At 37.7% G+C, this 25,680-nt stretch overlaps 1 protein-coding gene and 1 long non-coding RNA gene across 10 annotated transcripts in view; both read left to right on the top strand.

Moving 5' to 3' along the window:
* LOC128473240 (uncharacterized) overlaps positions 1 to 11,542 on the top strand; it is a 47,266-nt gene extending 35,724 nt beyond the window's left edge. Inside the window, exons 1-2 of one of the 2 annotated variants that reach the window (XR_008346259.1) lie at positions 2,371 to 2,835; positions 11,349 to 11,542. This is a non-coding gene — a long non-coding RNA (uncharacterized LOC128473240). Of the gene's footprint in view, positions 1 to 2,370; positions 2,836 to 11,348 lie in introns of those variants that run through there. The other variant, XR_008346260.1, reaches the window with a different exon arrangement.
* Positions 11,543 to 11,699: 157 nt separating this feature from the next.
* Positions 11,700 to 25,680, top strand: part of MBNL2 (muscleblind like splicing regulator 2) — a 35,549-nt gene continuing 21,568 nt past the window's right edge. For all 8 annotated transcript variants that reach the window (XM_053455357.1, XM_053455360.1, XM_053455356.1 and 5 more), the window contains exons 1-3: positions 11,700 to 12,158; positions 23,437 to 23,601; positions 25,361 to 25,561. In XM_053455357.1, the coding sequence (XP_053311332.1) occupies positions 11,985 to 12,158; positions 23,437 to 23,601; positions 25,361 to 25,561 (540 nt within the window). In that variant the 5' untranslated portion in view covers positions 11,700 to 11,984. The remainder of the gene's footprint in view (positions 12,159 to 23,436; positions 23,602 to 25,360; positions 25,562 to 25,680) is intronic.

The following is a 25,680-nucleotide window of genomic DNA, read 5'->3' as shown; positions in this document are numbered from 1 at the left end:
AGTTATTTCTCTATTTTCTTCTTGTTTAAGTACTATTGTAGTTATCATTTCTTTACTGTTACTTGTTATCAATCTCGAGCAAGAGACTGAGAGAGAGAAAGATATTTTGGCATCGTGGTACTTGTGCTTATGTGTTATTTAAGCTTTGGGAAGATGCTGCAGCCCCATCTGCTGAACAGTCTGATGTAAATGTTGAGTTGGCTCTGTTAGAACATCACATGTGGCATGTGTCTACAGTTTGCCCAATCCAGCGGGGCTAATGGAGAACGGGTGTCAAAACACACCATAAAAGGGACAGGTACAGTGTGTGTTTACTTAATGGAAGTGTTTAAGCCATCACTAATGTATTTAGGGCAAGCAAATTTGCTATTGGGATGTTTTCCAGATGAGACGCTAAAGCAAAAAGAATCCTTTCACAGCAGACATGAAAACTTTGCAGGAGTGCAGCCATCAGTGCCAGGAGCATTAGCTAGTTTCTAACTAAGGTTACATTTAGCAGGGACTCCATGTCCTCTCGGCCTGTCCAGCTTTCCCCTGAACACTTGTGTATTTAATAGATTCTTAGCAGCTGTGTTTGATTTATATGAACGGCAAGTATATTCAAATTGAAACACACACAGCAAGCCTGTTTCTTCTTTAACACACACTATATCTAGTGCCACCGGCGCATGATGACACTTAATGGAATACATTCTTCCCACCTCTACTCTGGAGAGTGTAATGCCTTTTCATGTATGCCCCCATAAATCTAAGCAAAAGTAAGGTTCCACATATTTATTATAGGAGTTGCCATATAATTAGAATGTATTGTCATTAAAATCAAAAAGAATATTTTCCTTCGTTCCATGGTATGATTTCAATGTTATTGTTACAGCTAACAAACGAAAACCCCTAGTGAGAACGGGTATCCGGGGAGCTGTATTGTAAATGTAAGCAACCTAAATGTGTCACCGTATCAATGGCATAAAAATACTGCAGTCAAGGACATAATGTACTACACAGCCAATCGTATCGGTTAATGATGACGGATTCCCACCCAGCCGCAAGGATCAAACAGAAAAGAAATTAGTATTATCTCTGTGAACGTCTTAAACAATTTAGTGATTAAAGATTGCACTTCTATTTTCTTGTCCAAATCCGTTAGCACCGTTATACAAAAAGGCACAGTTTTGATCTTGAAAAGGGACAAATAAAGCAGTTTGGTGAAATGTGCATATTTGGCGAGACAGTCTGCATTTTTGGGGCAATGTCCATGGTTTATTACAGTGTTGCCCTTCTAAAAAAAAAATGTTAGTAACAATCTGTGATTCAGCGCATTACTGTTTACATCATAATTTTGGGGGGGTTATAATCCCTGCTTTGATTTCGCTAATCACTGTTTGATTTCAAATGTTGCAGGAATAATAATAAAGCGTACTAGGCTTTGCTTTTTAATTTGCGTTTCTTTCAAAACCAAGGACATTTTAAAGTGACCCCAAACTTTTGAACAGTAATGTAGGTGATATGCTAAGGCAGAGATGTGCAGAAGCTGTGATCAGAACAGATCAGATTTTTTTAGGGGAATAATATTATGTAAGGTTTTTTTTTCTTTTTATACCCATAAGACTCAAAGCCTCTACCTTCCCCACAATCATTCAAATCAGAACCCCAAACTATAAAAAGCCTGTATCACTCTCTTCACAGAGCAATGCGGGATTAGAGAGAGGCTGACCACTGCCGTCACTGTGATCAGGGTAGCAGTCTTTCTCACTATTAGAAGCCAGGGACAGTTTAATGTCACTGACACCCCGCTAAAGAATAATGCATATTAAAGTACTCTGTACTCTACCTCTTGAGGTAGAAACCCTACTCCTGTCCTCTCCCTCTGTGGTCTCACAATTCTTGCCACTGTGTGTTAAACACACAATTTCATACCGTAACTGTGATTTTATGCAGCATTTACACTATGTCTGGATCCTTTCTGTGCTCCACAGGCTGTGTTAATTGCCCATCTGGCCTGGGTTTCCCCGTGGGCTTCATTATGCTAGCCCTATACTGGCCATATACGGTGGCATATGCAGACCTCCTGGGCACATATGGTAAAGTTGGCTAGCTTCTCTAGGCCCACAGCAATCCTGTAGACTATCTAGCAACATTATTCGTGAGGACTTGGGGATTTGTGTTTTCGGTTGTCAGTTGACGAACGTGAAATGTGAGAAGGGGCCAAAAGGGAATAGTGAGGCTTTGAGAAACTAGCCCACGTAAGCGGCCACTCTTAGGCTTTCAGGGCAGTGATAACTCAGCGATTGTTTGGCCTGCTTGCACCTTTACTGCAGTGCTGGTAGAGGAATAAATATGGATGGTTTACAAAAATCTTTGTACGGTGAGGTTCACGAGTCAGAAGACAAATGCAGATTAACTGGATTGATTCTTTGGTGGGTGACGCTAGGTTTCTAAAGGAAATTCTGTTTCCATCAGTATGGATACACTGTTGTTTTTGCACATTACTGCTGCTGTATTCCAGTGTCAGTCATAATTACACAGCCAGTGCAGAGAAAGCAGAGCTCAAGTACCGGGATTTCATTGGTTGCTATGTTCTGGGAGGGGTAGTAGGAAGGGCTGCAGTATTCCATCGACACTGTTGAAGACATCTCTCTGCTTTATCATCTAATGGGAAATTCCCTTGGAAGGGCAAAGCTTCTCTGAGCGTGCCAAAAAATACGAGAGAAGGACAAGAGAAGCTCAGTCATTATCCGGCTACAAAATCTTGCTTAACACTGAATTTTGCAAGGGAGGTTACTGTGATGGAAGGATTCCTAAATGCACAGCAGAGACGAATAACAAGAGCTGAAGAAGGTAAGAGGATTGGCAGTGTTCCTGAATGCAATAAGAGTTTGCTGCAGTCTGCTGCATGCAGTGTGCTGCATACAGAAGTCAGGATGTATCCTAGGGCATTGACGTGAACACGTATCTAGAGCACTTCCCAACTACAAGATACCATCAGCTTCTGGATTGCGTATCATTCATTCTATCCAGTTACCCTCATTGATTCTTCCATTACAGATATGTTATGGATTTTTGCTCCAGGTAAAACGCAGCAGCACAGCGTTTCCTCAATACTTCTACGTTAAAAAAAGATCAGGATTGAGAAGGTGAAAGCCATGATGTAGTCAGGTTCATTACAAAAACATTGGTATGAAAGTTATATTTTCCTATACGGTGAATGTTGATAGCAATGTAGACATTAGCCTATTAGTCTATTTCTCTGCAAATATCTTCATATTTTTCTAAATCTCCGACACATTTTTTCAATTGCGTCACGTACAATAAACTGTTTGCTGGTGTCTAGAAGGTCGCAGAAGACAAGTTCTGTTTGTAGATGCATTTGCATTCTCGTGCGTATAAGTGATAAGTAAAATTTGATTAGCTGGGATAATAACGCCTACTGCAATTATGCCCTGCTTGTGCATTATTAATGGGCTCGCACGACCAGCAGAATAAATTAACGAGACAAGATTTTATTTTTCAAGCTTTGCTTTTGCAATGCAGCGCTCTTCCAACTTTTCTGCTTTCTTGTAGCGGTACGACGAGGCGGCTGAAATCCTAGAAAATATCAGTAGCTTGGGCCATATTAAACACAGAAGGTCCTTCTTGTATCATTTCTTTAGGTCAAGTAAGGACTGCCTGGCATCAACAGCTGGGTCTGCCAGTTGGTTTATGTAGCTGCTTGTATTTGATGTGCTTTGATGGTGGAGGGGACATCATAAATTTGCTCTAGGAAGGTCACTGGCTTACATCATGAGTTGGTAAAACCTACTGAGCAATATACCAAGTATCTCATGGTTACCGTGTATTATCATCATGCAAGCATATTATATATACAGACATCTTTTATACATATCTGTACAAATATATGTATATCTGTGTAGATCTATCATGTAGATCCAAATAAGTTTTCTGTTTACTCTAGTTTTGGCCAGACGTGAAAACCTTGCCTGCAGTATTAAGTCGCCAGGTTGCAATCATCGAAGCAGCTCTCCTACAGGTCTGCAGCATGTGCCCAAATTATGTCAACATCTTTAAGAAAAAAGTATTCCCTGAAGGAAAACATAAAATATGTGCACTGTAGGCTTTTGAATAAGGGACTGCAATAGTAGGCATGTACCAAAAATGCTCAGGCCATCCAGCGGTAATGTTATGCATTATTAATATTGTGTATTACAGGGATCATGTAGCTTGTCATGTAGAAGTGAAATGTAATGAACATTACTAATATTTTGTGTAAGATAAGTGTTACAAGACATCCTGGTGTCAATCGCTTAATATGTATAGTCACATTTGATTGCTTTTATGTTGTAGGTATAGTATTACTAAGTATGATGCTTTGCCCCAGAGAGCTTAGTAGGTATTAATTATGTCACTATCGCACTCTGCTTGTATCCAAGTCAGGCATTTCTCCTTAAATGGGACTCTGTGTTTATACAACGTATATAATACAGTAACTTGAATGCATATATTGGAATTACAATGTGTAGAATATCATTAGTGTATGGGATAGAATGTGAAGCTTGTGAAAAATGTAGTCCCTAAAATATTTGGTGTATCTCGGTGTTGTAGAATAGTAATATACAATGCGTGAAGTAGAATAAATACTATCAAATTTGAATAATTAATGTATGTATGATAAATATTTTATTCTTATAGATTGTAAGCTCATAAGAACAGGGTCCACTTCCTGGGCTCCTGTGTGTCTTAAAGTGTGCTAACCTTTAATTTTTTGAATGTTGCCGTCAACATCCCTATTGTAATAGCGCTACATAATCAGCTCAGTGTGGAAACAAATGCAACATTTGTAAGATTGAATTTTGAAATTTTTAAAAGAACAATCACATCATTTTTCAAAAGGACTGTTTATTTCACAGTTTAGCTTGTGTTTATCTTTCCACTCCATAGACAGGAAGAGAAAACGCCAAGGAACCTTTTTGTGGTCATAGGAGAAACCTTCTGTGAAAGGTTATCTGAAACCTAAAAATTAGAATTATGTGAGATGCAGATATGAACAAGCTTTGAAACGTGACCTTCAGTTGTAGCATGCCTATTATTATAGGCCCTTGAACAAATAAGATTATTTCTAGACTTGAATGTGTGGGAAATGTTGGCCGTATCACAATATTCAGTATGATACATATTTGCATGAAGAGAACATTTTATATACTTGTTTTCAAGCTATGTCCAAAAAAGAGATGGTGGTCAGGGATTATTCAGGTATTTCTACGTGTTTAACGTGCTCTATGTTTCATTCTCAAGCATATTAATGTTTAATGTTTTTCTAACTGGAAAGCAGGCTGTGGTAGGCTTTCTGCTCAAGCCAACTCACTGGCCGAGTTAACACAATTCAAGTCCCGGCTGAAAACTGTGACACTTGTTGCTCAGCAACAGATAGAAATCCACCTTTTTGCCACTCTCTAGTTAAAACATTGTTTCTGTGCTGTAAATTGTTGGGGCAAGCAGATAAACGTATTAATTAATTAATAACTTTTTGTGTAAAGGCATTTGTGTATAGTGGTAATATATTACTCATTTCCATAGAAAGTCAAGGTTGTTCATGATAGTTGCCATAAAATACCCTACCGGTGAACATGCTAAACATTGTTAATGCCAGCTCTAAACCATATCTTGATTAATGTACACCTGTAATGTAATGCTAGTGTAAAGTGGTATTTACCTGAATGCTAGTGCCGGTTGGGATTTCCAATATGGCCGCTTGGCTGCTTTGTGCACACTTAACCAGTTTACCTTCTGTTTGATCTTAGAATGTGAAGCGTGAAAGGAAATTAAGAAATGTTTTAATTAATTTTACTTCAGTTCATTGTTAAATAATCTTTTCCTTATGACAATATGTAAAATAACATTAGATTAAAAAAAACCTAAGTAATGGAAAAAATAACCTAATAATTTTCCATTAATTTCAATTCTTTACATGATTTCTTTGTGACATTCTGTTAAAGCCATAGTACTACCACCTCTGTATTACAAGTTGCCCCAATGTTCTTCCTGGGAGGCAAAACTCATGGGGAGTACATGCATGTAATAATAGTTATCGGTTTTGACTAAATGAAGTTTTTTAAGGTTGGGTGAGGAAAAGAAAGAGAACTTTAGGACAGGAAACTGATTAGGTGATTTAACTAAATATCACTGAAACGATTACACTGATTGACAAATAAATTGCACAAGCTATATGTAGCTTCAGTTAATAAATGTACTTATGCTAGCTTTGATGAAAAAAAGACACGCTGTGAGTGTTTATAGCTGTCTCCAGTGGAGATAAAGGAGATAATCCTTTGTAACATACACCATGGTGTGAAATATGGTTTATCATTCACTTATCAGATCAGGAGGTAATGTTTGTTTTATTATATGGGAGGTTACAGAATGTGCTAAAGGTAGATGGGATGTTGCTTGGGGTATACGGCATATGCTACAAACTCACCTGTTCTGTGTGATAGTTCATTATGTCAGTGACGTTCACATCACATATCTAATTAACCTGTCGCCCTTCATGTGGTCTTGAGTTCTTCGATAGTCTTTAATCAAATGAGAAATATTTAACTATGCCCAAAATGATCAGCTGTGGGAAATGATCCTGAAGTGTGAAAACCTCAAGATACAGAATAACTGTAGAAGAAGCCAGAGTTTAGCATTACATTTTTAACATGTATAATTAAGTCCATTTAATTGCAAGGTCCGCGTTAATCTAGCTAACGGTTTGTTTTGAGTCGTCATGTGTTTTTCAAGGTCTGCGTCCTTGCCTGTGCGTTAATGTTTGTTTTGTTCGTAGAAGCTGCTTTGTTTTTTCTTGCGTCAGTAGCTGACTCTGGATTGGGCAGCAGCAGCACTGCTTGAAGTGATGTTATTGAACAGAAATTACAAGACTGTTGCCATAACAACACCAGAAGCGTTTTCAGTTCTATTATTTAGATTTTATGCAAATAGAGGGCAGCCCAGCTATGTTACATTCATATGCTGTGAAATTTACTTATAGGAGCCATTAAAAAATTAAGTTATTTATAGCCACAAAATCAGCTAGCAAACCGTAATCGCTGGTTATTTAGCACTATATGTATTTTTATGATGGAGAAGTCATAAAGAATCGAATTGCAAGCTACTGCAGTTATTTATCCGTTACTGTGCGCTTCTGTTGGCTCTCAAGGGAATCGGAATAACATTGCATTAACAACTAATGCTGAGTTGGTCTAGAAGTGTTGTTTTTCAAATAGAAACAAAATTCAAAGCCTAAGAAATTGTTATGAAAATTATCTTAATGTAGGATGCAGTTTTATTGTGATTGTCCATTGCCAGTCTATAACACTTAAAGACTTTGGATCTATCAAGGAGACTGTAGGTTCAGAATTTAGGCCAACCCAGTTACTCTAATTCTGATCTCTGTGGATACAGCTCATCAAATGTTCTTCTTGCTGTCTAGCTCAAGGTCCTGCTAAGTAGTGTTTAGTCGCTGAATGCTAAGATAGGCCTGAGGCTGTCCTACACATGAGAAAGGAACCAAAGCTGGCAACAATATGCAACTAACAACTACAGGAGCTGCATTGTTGTTATCTGTTGGCAAATCCTGTGTTTTGGTGTTTCGCCCTGGTTCTGGTGATTTCCACTTGAGTCCACTGCTTACATTTGTCTCTCATAATCTTAGTGGGATCCTTTTCCTTATGACCTCTACCTCCACAGTTTATGTTTTGTATATCAAGTCATTGTTATCGCTGCTGTCTGTGTCACGCTGCATTTAGCTCACTAATGCCACTTGTGTTGGGAGAGTGCTGTCAAAGGTGGTCACAAGGTTACGTCAGAATACTTAATTGCTAGCTGGATCTGCAGTTCATTCATTTTGTCTTAATATAGATATGTATTTTTCTAGTACCCTGTATTTATAGTAGCTAATATCAAAGTACAAGATATCACTGCATTTTAAGGTTAGAATTACAATGGCACATTGAGCTAGCCATCGGCTGACAGTGTGAGGTTTGGCTATGCCCAGTGTTGCACAGGTGCAGAGGTGTAGGTATTAGCGATAGAATTCATTGCCTTTGTCTGTGATGTGTGTAAGAGGATAATTTACGGTTGTCTCTTACTTCTATTGTTTTCACTCCTTGCACTTTGGATGTTAGCTAAAAAGTGACTTAATTGAAGATCAGCCGAACTGTGACAAAGGGTGATGAATGGAGCTAGAGATAACACAACAAAGCCCCTAGCCATATCTGAGTGTTGGCAGATACCTTCTGTATATACAAGAGATGCGTGGGCATAATCACTGTTGACTTGTACTGTACTTTTCTAGTGTAAATAAAACTAGCTAACAGGAATTTTACATTTTTTTGGTAATTTTTTTGGTAATTTTTTTTTTTAATTACTAGCCAGAATAGTTTTAAAAAAAATCCCCTAGACAAAGTGCAACGTGTGGCATAAACACAGCATACTATTTAGACTTATTTTTTATATAGACAAGCTCTACATGGCAGGAACCCCTTTACTATTGTATTCTTATGAATTGTACCCCACATTTTTAATGGCAGATAAGAACCAGTCAGCCTGTCTAATCCAGCTGTTTTTCCTGATGTAAAGACTCAGACCTTAATCAGTCAATCTTATGCATGTTTAACTTCCCTCACTCTATTAGCCTCTTCAACTGGAGGTTATCCCACTGCTGTAACTACAGGGGGCCCAGTGCGACCCCTGCGACTCCATGTTCCTGTCTCCTCCTTCCAATTTAAAAGTTTAGAAAGAGCCCTTCTGACCTGGACCACACCGCTAACGTAACGTGACCCTGTTTGTATGTATGTGTGAATGTTAGCATGCATGTGTAATTGTGTGTGTGAGCATGGATGTGTAATTGTGTGTGCGTGTGTGTTGGCATGTATGTGTGCATGTGTGTGTGAGCATGGATGTGTAATTGTGTGCATGTGTGTGTTGGCATGTATGTGTAATTGTGTGTGTGAGAGCATGGCTGTACAAGTGGGTGAGATGGAGTGTGTGTTAGAAGGGGGGGCAAGGGGCAATGAAGGCACAGACAAGTTATTTGGGGGACACGGGGGCAATTTTTGCATCAGGGCCCTGAGGTTTCTAGTTATGTCCCTGGTTGTCCCACTTATCTACCACCCTCTCAGTAAAGTAAAACATCTACATTACATCTTACATTACATCTAAGGCTTTGGCCATCAAGCTTTAGATTATGACTTATTGTTCTAATGTTTCTCTTGTACTTTGCAAAATCCCTTATGTATTTAAATGTTTCAATCACCACTCTCTCTTCTTTCATCCTAGCTATATATTTTGAGATCCATTGGTCTTTCCTTATGACTCTTTAGTTTGCAAACCTTTCACCAATTTAATATCCCTCCTCAGAACTCTCTCCAAAATGTGGAGAGATCTCGCCATCCCACTTTTAAAGGAGCGCGGCATGGCATAGCCCTCTATAATGTTAAGGGGCCGATTGGAGAGATCAGTGATCTCCCTTTTAACCACCCCTTGGAATGCAAAGGGTAGTCACACCAAATATCGATTTGATTTAGATCTTAGTTCTTCTGTTGTCTCACTTTGCATTTTAGTAAATGCTAAAAATAAAGTATTAACATGTCTTTTTTTTTTTAAAGCATTCTTACTTTACAGCATTTTTTCACACCTTCCTAAAATGTTTGCACAGTGCTGTACATCGGCTTCTCAATAAAGATTTATGTACGTAAATGATTGTGTTTGCTTGGGTATTTAAAGGGAAAGAAAAATAAAGATGTTTCCTTTAGCATTAAAGATAGTACTGTATACATAAATGTATGGTTTTATCTTATTTTGTACCAACTTCTTTTACCTGGAGAGCTGGAGGCTGCCATTGTTGTCAGTCACGTGATCCTTTTGGTGACTATCCCCACACAGACCCCACTATGCTGATTCTTTATGGCAATGTTAAAGAAGTCCTGCTTAATTATTTCCTCTATAGGCATTCATTAAAGTGTGGGGCTGGGTAATTAAGCCATTTAATTATTCGCCACAAGATGAATGTATGGTGTTTTCGAATGATAGATTGGGCTAAAGTAACATAGCTAGAGCAAATATACATGACAAGTATGCAGCTGTCTGGGAATTTCAAAACTAGAGCCATTTTAAGACAGAAAAAGATACAGTATTTGTAAAAATTAATTTTAAATATACCTTTAATTTAAAAAAATGGCAGCAGTTCGCCTTCAAAGAAACAGTATTATTTTAAAATGAGTTGTGTCACAAATTAAAACTCATAGCAGATTATAATATTTCTATTTAAAACATGGATATTTACTTTGTGCCTAAGACCCTCCATTTTTTTATTGCTTTTGGAGAATGTATAAAAAATGTGTATTGCATGGACTAGGTATTGGAAATAACGAGGAATTTAGTTTTGATAAAACAGTGATCAGACTGAACATATGGTCATATGGTCCATTTAATCTGGCTGTGTTGGCATATACTCTGGACTTGGGGTCAAAATATAAACCAACAAGGTCATCTGTTAACGTTGGAAAATTCAGTACCTAGTATGACACGTGTAGCTTTTAGGCAGATTTATGAGCTTGAAGCCCATTGAAATTATATTATATGTATCTGTGTAGGAGACACGGTATAAAATAGTTATTCCATATGCTGACAAAGGTCCAGAACCTTGGGGGGCATTTAACCATTTTTTTACCAGACTTACACTAGTCTCAAAAATCAGGTAGCTGTGGCTTCTAAAATGTTATGGCTAGTAACCATCTTTCAATGCCATCCTATATTGGACCTCTTTTATCAGAATCCTACACTGAGCTGCCACAAAGTGAATATATAGTTAATCATATTGTTGGATTAGATGTCGTTTTGTACGATTAGAAGCTCATATGTTGTTGGTGGAATTCAGTGCTCGTATCTCACGGAAGTCTGTTTTAATACACAGATGAATAAAGTGTGTGGAACTAAATGTGCAATTAATTGGAAATTGGGGTCTTAATAAATTGGTTTGGACGCTAATGCACATTAGACGGAATTGTTTTTGAAGAGGCTTGTCTAATTATTGCGTCTGCCACATTTTCTGAGTCACTCCCAACTGCTGGATACCTGCCTAGAATATTGCAGCAATATGTGTTTCAATTGGTTATTCTCTTGTTATGCAGAACTTTTCTCGGGAAGGCAACTTTTTTTTTCTCCATTTCATAATGTGAACAGAGAACTGCATTATACTGTTCCTTTTTATAACACCACTTGCTTCAAAGGGTGGGGCTGAATTTTATTATGCGTTTTTTTCTTCATGTACATTTTCATTAAACTAACACTTTCTCTTCTCTTTGTTTGTCTCCTAGGTTTGCTGTTTACTTGAAAAGTGCCTTTTTCTCAAAAGTCACTTTTGCCAGTTAGAGCTACAGCATACCGTCTGTGTTTTTAACGCATTCTTGCCAAACAGGATTCTGTTCCAAAGCGTCGCTGCCATAAACTTGTATGTCTTCACTTGCCAATAGCCCGACATGAAATGGACTGACCGTCAGCAGAAAGAAAAGGATATACGCATTTCGGAGTAAAGGGTTTTATGGATTCCCTGGAAGACTGACACCATTTGGTTTTGATCATTGCTTAATCAATACCAAAAAGTGGCCAAGTAAGAAATAGTATTCCATTGAGGAACGCCGTTGAACTGCACTTACTTTATGGAAAACAATTGAGCTAGCCTAATATTTTCCACTATTGGGATCAGGGAACATGATGTTATCTCAGCCAAACTTTTATGAGTGGGGCGACCAGATCAATGAGTGACTTGATTATTTAGCTCTTCTGATGTGTCTTTGGACTTCATTCAATAGTTTATTCCAGCAAAACAAGCTATATTTTCCTTTTGGTCGTACAAGAACTTTCTAAGGATTTTTTTTATTATTATTGTTTCTACTGACGTTTAGTGCTACCAAAAAGGCGTTGGGTCGTTTTTCTTTTTCGTTTTTTCCACCATGGCTTTGAATGTAGCTCCAGTAAGAGATACAAAGTGGTTGACACTGGAAGTGTGCAGGCAGTTCCAGAGGGGGACATGTTCAAGATCTGATGAGGAATGCAAATTTGCACATCCACCCAAGAGTTGTCAGGTGGAAAACGGACGTGTTATTGCCTGCTTTGATTCCCTAAAGGTAAGGTGGATCCAATAAACATTAAGAGATTGAAGTGTTATTTAAGAGTAAGGTAGGTCTGTATTAATAAACCTATGATTCCCGTATTATGTGAAAAAAAAATATGCCCCATTAATGTGTAAAATAATGAAAATGATTGTAGCTTTTGCAGTACAGCGCATATATTTTTTCCTCTGTGTTACAGGAAATATCGCACTAACGTGACATATGGAAAGTGCTTCTTCTCATTTTGTTGCATTTCTATATGGCAGTTATATATAAGGCCAAAAAAACACAACACTTTCTGAAGGATTGGACTAAGCACTTCTCATAGATGCATAAACAGAAGAAAATTACTTGTTTTAGTTTAGAAAGCTTACGTTCTGGAACTCATAGGGTGCGAATTGCAGTAGGTGTGCTTTTAAAATTGGCTTATAGGTGAAGAGACAAATCCACAGATAACTCAATTGGCGCTAAAGATATCAACTTTTCATGCAAATTAGGATTAAGTGCTAATCCTGAGCATCATTTAATGAATCTAGTCTCTATGTTTATATTACATGTTAGTTCATGCTCTGTATCTGTAGTATTTCTAATGTAACAAGCATTGTTTTTATCATCAAATACAATCACATTGTATACTTTCATTAGCTTCGGTACACAAAATATCCCTTTGAAAAGTAAGCTTTTTTTTTGGCAATGTCTTCTTTAGATAAATTTAAAAAAACATTTATTACTTGTTATTGCACGTGTTCTGATTAAGGATCTGTTGAGACAGAAACCTCAAAAGTTAGATGTCTAGAGCCGATGTAGGGCTGCAACAACTAATCGATAATAATCGATGGCATATCTGGAGGGCAGAGTGGCAAGCCTGGGAGCAGATGTGCATAACTAGGTGGCAGGTTGGCAAATAAAAGGAAATAAAAACAAGAAATGCAGTTTTCTCACTCATAGTTTTTATTAAATATGTAGTTTACATGTGAATTAATATTTACTAGTATTTTTTCCCTATAGTCTTATAGTCAGGCTTTTTCTTTTATTTCTGTAGCTTTAAAATATAGCTTTTGTTATTATGTCAGTAAAATAAGAAGGCGATTAGAGAAATGCCATTGTGATAAAGAGATAAAAGTGCTGTGCACACAGAGTACAATTGTTTAACGTAGAATTTTGTACATTGGCATATGACGTTTAAAACAATGTTTTATCAAAAGAAAGTCAAGGGTACCTCAGGGAGTAAAAAAACAATTGATAAACCCCTGAACCTTGGAGACATTTAGGACTTGTCATTCTCGGGTAACTGAGGTTTCTAATTCTTTGAATTTGTAGTTCTAGGTAAATACATCTACTTTGCGCTCTACACAAGTTCTTATGCAGGGAAGTTTTGCTATCAACCCAGTCTGAAGTCTTTGGACTCCAGTAAGCAGCAGAAGGTCACTCTATAATTGAAGGAAGTTCTAGCACCATCTTTGCTCATGTCTTCCATGGCTCACAATTCACTCATCAAACATGTTCTAGGGCAATGAGATTTTTTTTTTAAATGACATAAAGTGATGATAACAATTGCTATTTTTGGATAAAATCCCACTTTTAACTGTCAGTTATTTTACTTTTAATGCATTTTCAATATTAGAAAAACATGGTTATTTTTCACAGTGGTAATTTCACTGTATTTACTGTGAGACAATTCCTCAGGAACACTTGAACTAACTGACTCTTGTCTCATTATCTTCTGTTCCTGGGAGGATGAAAACAGCTGTTACAGATACTTAAGTGCTGAGACAATTACATGTAACGCAAGAAAGCGTATGTATTTGTGATTCGCACATGTGAATATAAATTTCATAATACAGATTTTGTCACCTACCTGTTTCATCCAGTCAGGTCGGTGCACAATATTCCTGCTTTTTAATTGTGTGAAATTAAACAGAGATATTTTTTTTGCATTTAATTTTCGCTGGATACACATGAATAGTTGCATGTGGTTATCCTATTTCAAGAAAATGTACTTTAGATTAATTGCAAGTCAATGATTGCTTTAAATTTGTACAGCAGGGCTATCGAGATTAAGGGGTAATCTAGGCTACAAAACGTCTTTTCCAATATTCATTAAAAATCTTGTAGGTGCTGTTATACATGTGCCAGACTCCACATGTGCCAGTTTTTGATCAAAGTTATTGTTCCATGTTGCCCAGTGGAAGACCGGTAGTGTTTAAATTGCATATCAGTACTAAAACTCTGGTAAGATTATGGCCCCTTGAGAACCAAAGCCCCTTGAGACCATTCCTCGTCTAACGTCTTAACTTACTGATTTGATAGGGTTCTCTTCAGGGTTTGTACCTGAATGTTTTTGGACCTATAGTGGATAATGGAGAATAATCACCTGAAGTTAAGGTGTTCTATAGAAAGCTATGTTAACAGTCTGTCATTGGCAGTAGGCAGAAGTAAAGAGACTCCCAACCGAATGGGGTTTCCGTTAGGAAAGCGGATAAGAATGTTAACTGCATGCTTGTTCGGTCTTCAGCAATGAAAGTTGTAATGCGAGAACAGCACATACTGGTGACATACTGTCACATCACATCTCTCACTATCCTGTGCTAGACAGCTTTTAAAAAAGCCCAGGACAGATGTACAGCCCAGCATGACTCTGGTTACTGGCTTACTGCTTGAGGCTTGGGTTGGTAAATATATATATATATATATATATATATATATATATATATATATATATATACATATATTACATATTTTGTATATATTAAAAGGAATGTATGTATTACAAAATATTTCAAAATGTTAAAATGTAATAAAGTGATTTCAATGATTTTATTTCTGCACACTTTGGGTATATATATTTCAATGATATTTAGTGCTTGAAGAGGTGGTAGCTAAAGCAAATATATACACTAACAGGATTATCTCCTTTGGTGTGCTTATGTCTTTCAGTTTGATATTTTTGGATAATTCAACTGAATTTACAAATTATCCATCTCAGGCCTGAGAAAGAAGATAAGGAAATCACATAATGATAATAATAATAATAATAATCATCTATTGTCACATGCAAATTTTGTAAGAAAATTGATAAAAAATATGGGCATTTTATGCATTAAAATCTACATGTCCACAGAAATCTCGGTTTTAATATGTAACCTAAATATGTATGTGATGCATAGAAAGAAATACTGAAGCCAGAGACTGATAATTTGATATTTCTGTTACCCAATCCAAAATACTTTGTTTTAACGACATAGACATACCAAAGGAGGTAATCCTGTGACCTTCCCATCTGTTGTAGAGGAAATTAGTATATCGTGCCGTGCTGCACGTTACAGCTCCTGTTAACATAAATACTTTGCTGCATATGACAGTATCATTGCAATATTATGCTAGCATAAACATGCAGGTTAAAAAAAGTAATAAATTCATCTTATTTCACAACTCATAAATCCCTTTTTATTGCTGTCGATATTGACTATAACAAAACCCCATAGAAGAGCTTTCCCATTTTGATTCAGACATGGAAAAAAATCCCTCTGGAAACCAATATGAGAATTACATTTAAATTTTAAATTACATTTTTTTCAAAATCCTGATTTCCAAAATGATTTCACAAACACCTAATGTGCGGACGTAAAGGGCAAATTTCTTATTTCCTACTATAAAAGTACATGCTTTGTTTTATTGAAGGGAAAACGTTGCTTTTGTGGAACCTTAAACATTTTATTAACTTGTATAGATGGTAATTCATATTTCCACAGGCGCTTTGTAATCCAACCACTTTTAGGGGAAACAGTCCTATGCCCAAAGACTACTTGAGGTCTGCATTTAATTATAAATGGAAAGCCCATTGTGAAAATTATGACCATATGTACTGTGTATGCACTGTAAATAAAATCATCTCGGTGATAGTGCCTTTTTTATTTGATTAAATAGACACACAGATGTTTTGCACTCTGGCCCTGGAGAGATTAACAGTACACATATGAAAGCTGCACTTTAGCATTGGGGAGGTGAGCTCCCCCACCCGTAACATACACACTATACTCACTATAACACACACACACGCTTAGACATACACACTCACACTAACACATGCTATCACACATGCACACTCCATTTAAAACACACCTCGCTCCTTCAATCACACCTCACATCAGATATCGCACCCTTACATTGCAGTATTACTGCACGGTCATGTACATTACATTACATTACATGACCCCACTGCACTCATACCTCCGTGACTTCAGCATTAGAAGAAGGGACTGGAAAGGCAGCGGTTAGTGATTAAATAGCTGTGCCCGAAGCCTCAGTTACTATTTAGCTTCATCTATCCAGTCTGCCGTCTATTCCCTGCATTAACTTTTAGTGTAACCACAACCTGCATACCCGGCGCCTAACTAATAGACAAACGTAAAAAGGTTCGCAGGGAGCACCAGCCAAGCGGCTCAAACTGCAGCCACTTGACAACCCTATATGCGAGCCACTATGTGTGCTTGGCTTACAGGTCAGGGAAAACCTAACCAAAATTTATTTGGTTGGGTTATTTAAGAAAAAAAGAACATTACTGGTGCAAAGTGGCAAAATTGCAATGAGTAGAGATATTTCATTGGTTGCTATGATGATTGTAGCAACTTTAGCAGTTTGAATCAGTATCCTATTTTTTTTTTCTCCGTCAGCGGGCCCGTTTTCTAAAGTAGTTTCCCAGCTTATCCTATTTTTAAGTAAGCCAGCTGAGAGTACATACAGAATGTGTTTAATAAGCTGAGGGTTTTATTAATAGGTTTTTAAGAATGAGACTATTTTTTCTAATTAGCTATTAACCTTTAAATCCCGTCAGCCCCAGGAAATCCATGTCATTAGAGCCACTGGGTATTGTGATTTTACTTCTTACAGCACACATTTTTCAACAAAATCAGATTTTGTTATTGTGATTTATATATATATATATATATATATATATTTAAACATTTTATGAGTGTTTATTACAGATCATAAATGGACAAGTGTCTGGATAAAAAGTGTAACTTCTTCTACCACTTAAGTTTTTAAGCTTTGTTTAGGGTTTATTCTGCTTCTTTGTGATGTTTAATATTATACCCACTTTACTATTGAGAGCTGACATAATTTATTGTAATGTTAATGTGACCTATACCCTTTATGCTTCAATATTGCAGAGTGTTGTCGATATCAGTATACAGTTATCAAATTACATCTGTATGAGTTGACTTTATTATTCTTTAACAATCAATGTATATGGTTAAGACTTCCAGAAAATCTCATGATTAATATAGGTACATGTCTGTTTGCCGAGTGGAATGGTTGCTTAGAGGCAAGGTTTTGTAACCTTAACATGGTAAATATATCTAAGATCCACAGAACCTAAGCCCAAGTAGAAACCATGAAATATCAACATAGTTCTCAGTGAGAGACATGCTACTCACCCGCCTCACAAAAAAATGATGATTTCCTCAAAGATCAGGTAGCCCATCATGCATAGATGCTCTCCGAGTGCTGGCATACTTACCCTGAGAATGTAACAATGAAAAAAGACATTGTGAAATTGGCAAATTCATGAATTAAGCATTGGGATGTGTAAGCTAGATTTATTAAATGCCCAACTATAATGTTATCATAATGTATGTCTCTGCAGGTAATAAGTTGCTGATACTACATGCTTGTTTTTTGCAGCTTGGTTGACATTCTCCCATACTGTTTTAGTTTATTTTTTTTAATGTTTTCAGACTAAGTGGGAAAGCTGCTGTTATCACCATTAGTCTGTGCGAGTCGTCGGTCTATCCCAGGGCTCAACAAATCCCAGGCGCCAGGTCACCATGGCGACAAGGAATCTTGTCCTGGCGCCTAGGTTTTGTCAGCCTCTTACATCCAGAAAAAAGTGTGGATGTTAGAGGCTGAGTCACCACACGGGGGGCGCTGCTGCTGCTGTCTGCCCAGGAGTCTGGGCAGACAGCACAGCCACTCCGAGCCCGCCCCCGAGCCTGAGATCACTACCACGGAGTGAGCCTGTAGGCTGAAACGCGGTTGCTGCAAAACCAGCAATCGTGTTTTCAGCTGCCACAGGCAGCTTCAGGGAAGGGGGTTGTGTGTTGATTGGGTCCCCACACAAGTGTGTGGGACCTGACACAACACCCCCCAGCTGCCTGATCGCTCCATGAGAGAGACAGTGCAGCGTTTACCCCTTCAATGCCGCGATCGCGGCATTTAGGGGTTAATTCCCGTTTTGTAAGGGGCTCTGCTGCTGGTGGTCTGCCTGGAAGCCCAGGCAGACCAGCAACAGCAAAAAAAGAGCTCCCACAAGCCCTTTGATGATTCCTGTAGGCATGGAAGCCTACAGCAGTCATCAAAGACTCCCCCCTGCAATGGCTGGTCTATAGACCAGCAATTTGAGTCCCAGCTGCCAGAGGCAGCTTCAGGGACAGGGGAGAGGCAGCTTCAGGGACAGGGGAGAGGCAGCTTCAGGGACAGGGGAGAGGCTTCTTTGGTCTCCACATGAGTGTGGAGACTAGCCCCAACACCCCCCTGCTGCCTGATCCCTCCCTGAGAGCGACAGTGCAGCGTTAACCCCTTCAGTGCCACAATTGTGTATGACATTCGTGGCATTGCAGGGGTTAACATTTGTCCCCACAAGCTTGTGTGGACTAAATATCAGTCAATGCTGTGCTCCAATGGAACATCAGCATCGAAAGAGTTAAAAAAAAAAAAAAAAATTATAAAAAAAAAAAACAGCACTGACCTGAAAGTCCAGGGTGCTTCCAGGTCAAATGCTGTGAGTTTAGTTAGTGGGCTGATGATGATCAGATCACTCCTGACCAACTGTTAGTTTAAAAAAAATCCTGGCTCCTAACTTTTTTACCTGGCGCCTAGATTCACAACAAATTTGTCAAGCCCTGGTATATCCCATTGGCTTACAATGCCAGTATGCGACCCTGGAGTTAAGCAAATTTAGCAGGCTATTTTACCAATAAACCTTTTAGATTCCGCTAACTCCAGCACGTGGCGCCAACATGAATAGTATCTATGGCCAGTAACTCCTTTTGGGTTGTAATACTAGCATATTAGTCACTAGTGTTGTTGGCATTGGTGTTATTTGTTTTTTTCCTCTCATAGGCAGGCCAAAATATAACCTTAGGTTATTAACCAACTTCAGAAGTTAGGTCTTCCATCTTACCCCAACATCCAAGTTATGTCATAAAAAATACCCGATTGTTCATCAGAGTGCTGGTAAGTCCCTATTCTCTGGAAGACTGAACATACTTCTGCATTTAATGAATGGGTGGGTTTAGTCGATCAGGGGTATGGAAGATTTCTTTGATTACTGCTAGGGAACAGAAATATCAGATTGGCTTGGGATGGCTTTGTTTAGAGAGATCCTAACATGAGATTTCTAAGGGGCTATCGATTGATTGATCTATTCCACACTACACTTTTTGCATTATTTTTGCCTACGTGATTATGGATTTTAAATCGTTTATGCTATATTGCCTTTTACTTTTTTATTGTACCCATGATAGCCATCTTGTACAATGGGAATTTGGTACAAACCTTTCAAATAGTTTTTAAATATTCTTCTGTGTTGTTATACAGAGCAATTATTGTTATTTCTTCTATGAATAAGAATAAACAGATAATATTGTGTGTCAACAAAGGAGGCCTTTAATTCAGTGAGATTTTAATTAACTGTTCTGTCCCACTTGCTAAACACAATATTAGAAACTTCTTTCCTAGTGCCATAAAGTTAAAACCTTTGTATTTTTTATAGGGTTGGGCCAAAGACTCGAGCTTCTTTCAGAATCAAATGACTGTTCTGCTGAGATTTATTTGTTTAGCAAGCTTGAGAGCTAAGTGGAACAATACCTTTCTCTTCAAAGACTGGTCAAGTTAGCCCTTTACACATCCCTGTTCATTCTCTAAACTTCTAAGCCCCATTTTACCCCAAAATGTAAATATATATTACTCTACTCCCCTAATTCCTAATATAAGGTATTGATTATTTTTATTGTGCTGATCAAAGACTATGTTCCAGAAAAGAGATCAAAATACCACAATGGGTTAAATCTGCAAACAATCCTAATCTACTCTGAAATACAAAAGATGTAAGAGAAAATAGGATTATATTTGCTTCAGTGACTTCCTACAATAACATGTTTTCATCATCTCTGTTCCTAATAACAATGTATCAGAGTGTATTGGATATGAAAACGAAGGAAAAGCATATTGACATTAAATCATATGTATTTTTACCTGAATGTATTTTATTTGGCATATTTGTGCAACAGCATCAAAAGTAATAAATATCAAGAGTGTCAATACAGATACAGAGTCGTTCATTATGCGGTACGGTCTCTGTTTTATTCTATAGCACATCATCCTTTATAACGTGCCAGTTAGAAACCATAATGATGTCTCAATCTGTGTAGTGCTGTTGTCATGCGCCCACATATACCTGACTATCCTGAGGATTCTAAGGGAGCTTTATATAATAATATATATATATATCGAAGTTTCTAAAGCCAAACAAAAAAAGATTACACTATGTGTACAGTATATATGTATATATATAATCCCTCAGTATTTTTTAGGAGTATTTTTGGGAGTGTATTGGTTAAACCATAGGCCGAACATAGGCCGTTATAGCATGAGGGTCTTTATAATTCATGGCTTAGCATATATGTCATTTTTCCACAATTCTACACGTTACAGTACCATACACTAAATGATCATATGTAATGGTGCTTGCTGGTGAGTGCCAGTTATTTAGTGTAAACCTGTTTTACTGTTTTTCGATTAGACGGAATGTTAGCACTTTAACAAACGTTTTCTGTTTAAGAACCATATTTTCCATAAATCTTTGATGTTCATAATTATATTTGGTGGAAAATGTTAATGGGGGAAGGGGTTGCCCAGTAACAGCTGTTGGTGTAGATACAATGTGTAGTGTCCTGTGGTGTTAATATCACATAAAATGAGAGCAAAAGTATTGTTAAAATGTCTAAATATCTGCCACATTGCTGTCCTAATGTTATTAAATATGAAATGAGACCGTTTTAAGCATAGATTATTAAACTTATTCTTGCTTTACCCTTTCCTTATGGTCAGATCAGATATAAAGCTGACTCAGAAGATATTTTCTGAGCGGGATAAAGTAGTCCAGTCTTCCTGTGAGCAGCTTAGTCATCTGATACCTGAAGATCTGTTAATATTCTGAAATAAAGCCGAGGCTGCCATCTGCCAGGAGGCTGTGTTGTTCAGCACCGCAATTTGGCATTGAGGCAGGGTCTTTCATCAAGTGATACAGCAAAGTGTAGGAGGGAAACAGCCTTGTAAATAGACATTGAGAAGTGCAGAAATATGTTAAAACTGTGTAATAAAATGTATAATTTTTGTTTTATGCATGTGTGTGTTTGTGTGGGTGGGTTGTACTTCTCAGCATGCTCAAAATGTGTCTAAACACTATTACTGTACTTGAGTTCAGGGACACCTCTAAGTTTTTAGACGCCCTAATAGAAAGTATTATTAGTATTTTTTTCAATTCAAGTGCAATTGAAAATGCATAGTTATGCCTAAGCAAAGGAACGTAATACTTATGATCACAAGTTTCTTAATGAACAAGTTACATTGCACTCATATAAAGTTCAGCGTAATCCTCACCACTCCCTCATCCCCTGAAAGGCGACCTTGGACCATTGGAAGCTCTATCCAGCTGTTTAGTCTGCTTATATGGTACCACCACCTCCTAACACCTGACCAAACGTGATACTATGTATGTGTATACATTATATATATATATATATATATATATATATATATATATATATATATATACACACCTTTTCCAGGATGCAGGTAGGCTGTCCTGCTGACATCAGAGGTCAGTCCTACTGATGTTACATGCAGGGTTAGCCCCACAGCCAGAAAAACATCATGGTTATTAGTATGTTATCTTTTATTTATGCAGCACCAAGAAGTTATACAGTACTGTACAATTTAATTGAAGCAGTTAACACAGACATAACAAATATACTTTAATACATACAGACACATCAGGAGTTGAGAAGCCTGTCTGTGAGCTTGCCATCTAGTGTTATGGTACTTTATACAAAGTTCAAGACAGGAATGGTGGGCTTTTGAGGGCCACGCTCGTAAGCTTACAATCTAAAGGAGTAGTATGGTTAATTGAAACAAAAGGGTGAAAAGAGTGAGTAGTAGCTGTCTTGTAGCAGTAATTAGGGCTAAGTGGTTTCAGCCTGCAAAAGGGGATGTATATGGAGGGAAAGTTTCTCTGTGGTGACCCGGAGTGCAGCTTCACACCGGAGAGTTCCCAGTTATGATTATATAACACTTAATCACTGCTGTTGTGATGCTTCCGTTCTGGGTCAGTCAGAGGCCTCTAGACTGTAGGGTCGCCTTCTAGAACAAGTATAAAATTTAGGTCACTTTTATGTCCTTTTTTTAACAATTTAAAAAAATTGTCATTTACTTGACTTGACACTGTATTATGAACAGTCACGGCTTTTGTAATTGCTGTTTTACGGTTGCTTTGTAGTTTCTACAACAAACTAGCTCTCTGGTACTCAGCTGTCATATGTGTTAAAGTTCATATGGTGGCTGGAATGACTACACTCAGGGACAGGCTGGAAAGGCAGAGGTCAGTACTGTGCTGGGAGCATTAGTTATAATGCATGAGCTTCATTGTATTGCGTCTGCTGAGAGGGGAGACTGCCTGCTATATTGGAGCATTGTTACATTGTGTCTGACGATAAGGAGCAAGCAATGTGACTTCTACTGTCAGAGGGGAAAGCAGGCTGTCAGAAAACAGCCTTCTCCCTGCAAAAACTGGCTCTTTATAGAGTCTGTCAGGGTATCCAACCATCAACCACTTAAGATTTTTAAGAAACAGTCAAATACCAGCCACTTGGCAACTCTAACTTGAGGCCATTGAGTGTTGTGCATTTTACCAATGGCTTGTGGCTGCTAGTCTTTAGACTTTTCAATGTGAATGCTTGCTTTAAAAACATTTCTATAGTAACTTGTACTGAATCTTGTAACTGCCCTTGTTACAAGCATATCTTTATGTATACAGTAAGTTGATTTCCTGCAAAGTCTGTCCCCATTTTAAGTGTATTTCTAATCCTGTCTATTAAAACTTGATCCTTCCTTGGTAACCATCTTAGTAAGATGATGCTGGATTAGAATGTGTTTATAGGGGTTCCAGTATTTTGTTGTACCCATGGAGACAAGTGATCTGAGCTTTAACAACTAACGGTGCAATATTTTGCAGGGACGATGTTCAAGGGAGAACTGCAAATATCTTCATCCGCCAACACATTTAAAAACCCAGCTAGAAATAAATGGCAGGAACAATCTTATCCAGCAGAAAACGGCAGCTGCAATGCTTGCCCAACAGATGCAGTTTATGTTCCCAGGAACCCAGCTCCAGCCAATGGTAAGAACACACATGTGGAAACACACAGACAAGTGTTTGTGGTCCTTGGAATTTAGTTATGCTGTCAAAAACAGAATAGTTTGCAAACCAGTACTGAGAGTAAGAAGATCATGGTGGTCATCCACATAAGAGTCGCAATGTATTGTTTAGGATCGTCCCTTGGACTAAGCATTATTCGATTATTATTTCCTTATTTATAAAGCACCACCATATTCCATAGCTCTGTACAGTGGGCAAACACGACATAGGTAGTAGCACAGCATTGCTCAAATAAGGTTTCACAAATCAGAACCCTTTTAATAATCAGCTTACTGCACTGTTACCAGTGGTCATACTTGGGAACTCTCAGAATGTGACCCCGGGTCAGTCTTCAGCTGCAGTGGGCAGATTTACATTACTGTGTAGTCTGATTTCTTCATATTTAACTCTAATATCTGAATTCACAGTTAGTATATATTTTGTTGACAGTTGACATATCTGCTTGAATAGAGGTGATTTCTGAATATCTGTATAGCTTAATACATTGCAGCAACTATCCAATGGGTACTAGTGTTTCCTCCCTTTGCTGTAATTTGAGAAACCTCTGATTTAAAACTAATGTTAGCTTACTCCTCAGTTTTTTTTACGTTAAAAACTCTACTCTTTCTATAAATCACAGACACTCATGGTATAAACATCTTTAATTCCACAATAATGCTAATAAAATGACACACACAGTTGAAATGTAGTCTTGTTTTTCAGGTTGCGACACTAGACCTAGAAATACATTAATCCAGGATTAGGTTTGTCATGGGAAATTGTGCTATAAACTATTAACATGTATTACTGGCATAATTCTATTCTGCAGGGGCAGACATTAATTAACATCTCCAGAAGTTTGTCGCTTAATATGCAAACAAGTCTTTCAGCCCATCTATTTCCCAATTACTCAGATTAACATTTGGTCAGCAGTCCAGCACGCTCTCGGTAAAGAGCATCAGCAAATGATGTTGTATTTGTATCTTAATACTGATTTCTGTCACACATGGTTTCCCAAATAATACAAAAGCAGATTCTGGAGAATGTTAGAGAAAAGTAGATATTTTGTGTGATAGCACTTGGCTTTTTTTGCAGCATCTAGAGAAGCCAAAATAGATTGCAGAACAAGACAAAATATCTAGCGGCATTCATTATAGATAAGCCTTTGTGCGATAATCAACAATATAGGGATTTCAGGCATCTTGATCCCGTGGCATCATCTTTAAAAACAGCAAGACTTAGCTAAAAATGCTAGCTATGTGTATTACTATATGTAATTTCACTTGTACCTCCTTCTGTTTTTGGGTTTGCGGTTATTTTACAGCTGCTTAAAGGGTAACCAGAAAGAGTTAAGTTATCCTTATTCAAAGATGGTCATGGACTGGCCAATCACAGCTATATGGCTTATATAAGGAGAGACATGTTGCAATAGTAATTTACAGAAAAGATAAGGATATTATACCTAGTTGTGAGCAGTGTGAAAGGTAGAACAGTCACAGGGATCTTTCACTGTTTATTATGAAGATTGCTCAACTTCTACTATATTGCTCTAGAAGCATTCACTATACATAACCTCTTCGTGTTATATGTATAACAATCATTACTGAAATGAATATGAAAAGATTTGTTTTGCATAAAAAAAATATCACTCGTAAAACTGTCCAGTCTATTACATTTACGCTCTTTTTAATCTGTGTGTTCTTGTTTGTTGTGCCTTGTTTTCTTTCTTTCTTAATTTCAGCCCACATTTCCTGTAGGCCCTGCATTAGGAACAAACACAGCTATTAGTTTTGCCCCGTACCTTACACAGATGACACCTGGAGTTGGATTAGTTCCTACAGAAATACTCCCCTCTACACAAATGATTGTCCCTGGAAGTCCGCCTGTATCAGTCTCTGGCTCAACTGCTACTCAGAAACTTCTCAGGACAGATAAATTGGAGGTACTCTTTACATTATATTCCTAACAAACAAGGTCCAGAACTGTAAGCTGCTGGGAGAGTGTTATAACCTCCTTGGCTCCCGATGGTCTGGATGACAATGCTTGATCAGAACTATGAAC

The sequence above is a fragment of the Spea bombifrons genome, chromosome 2 (assembly GCF_027358695.1).
Source record: "Spea bombifrons isolate aSpeBom1 chromosome 2, aSpeBom1.2.pri, whole genome shotgun sequence".
Taxonomy (NCBI): Eukaryota; Metazoa; Chordata; class Amphibia; order Anura; family Pelobatidae; genus Spea; species Spea bombifrons.
Note: the sequence above shows the minus strand (reverse complement) of the source record. Positions and strands in the feature narration are given on the sequence as shown.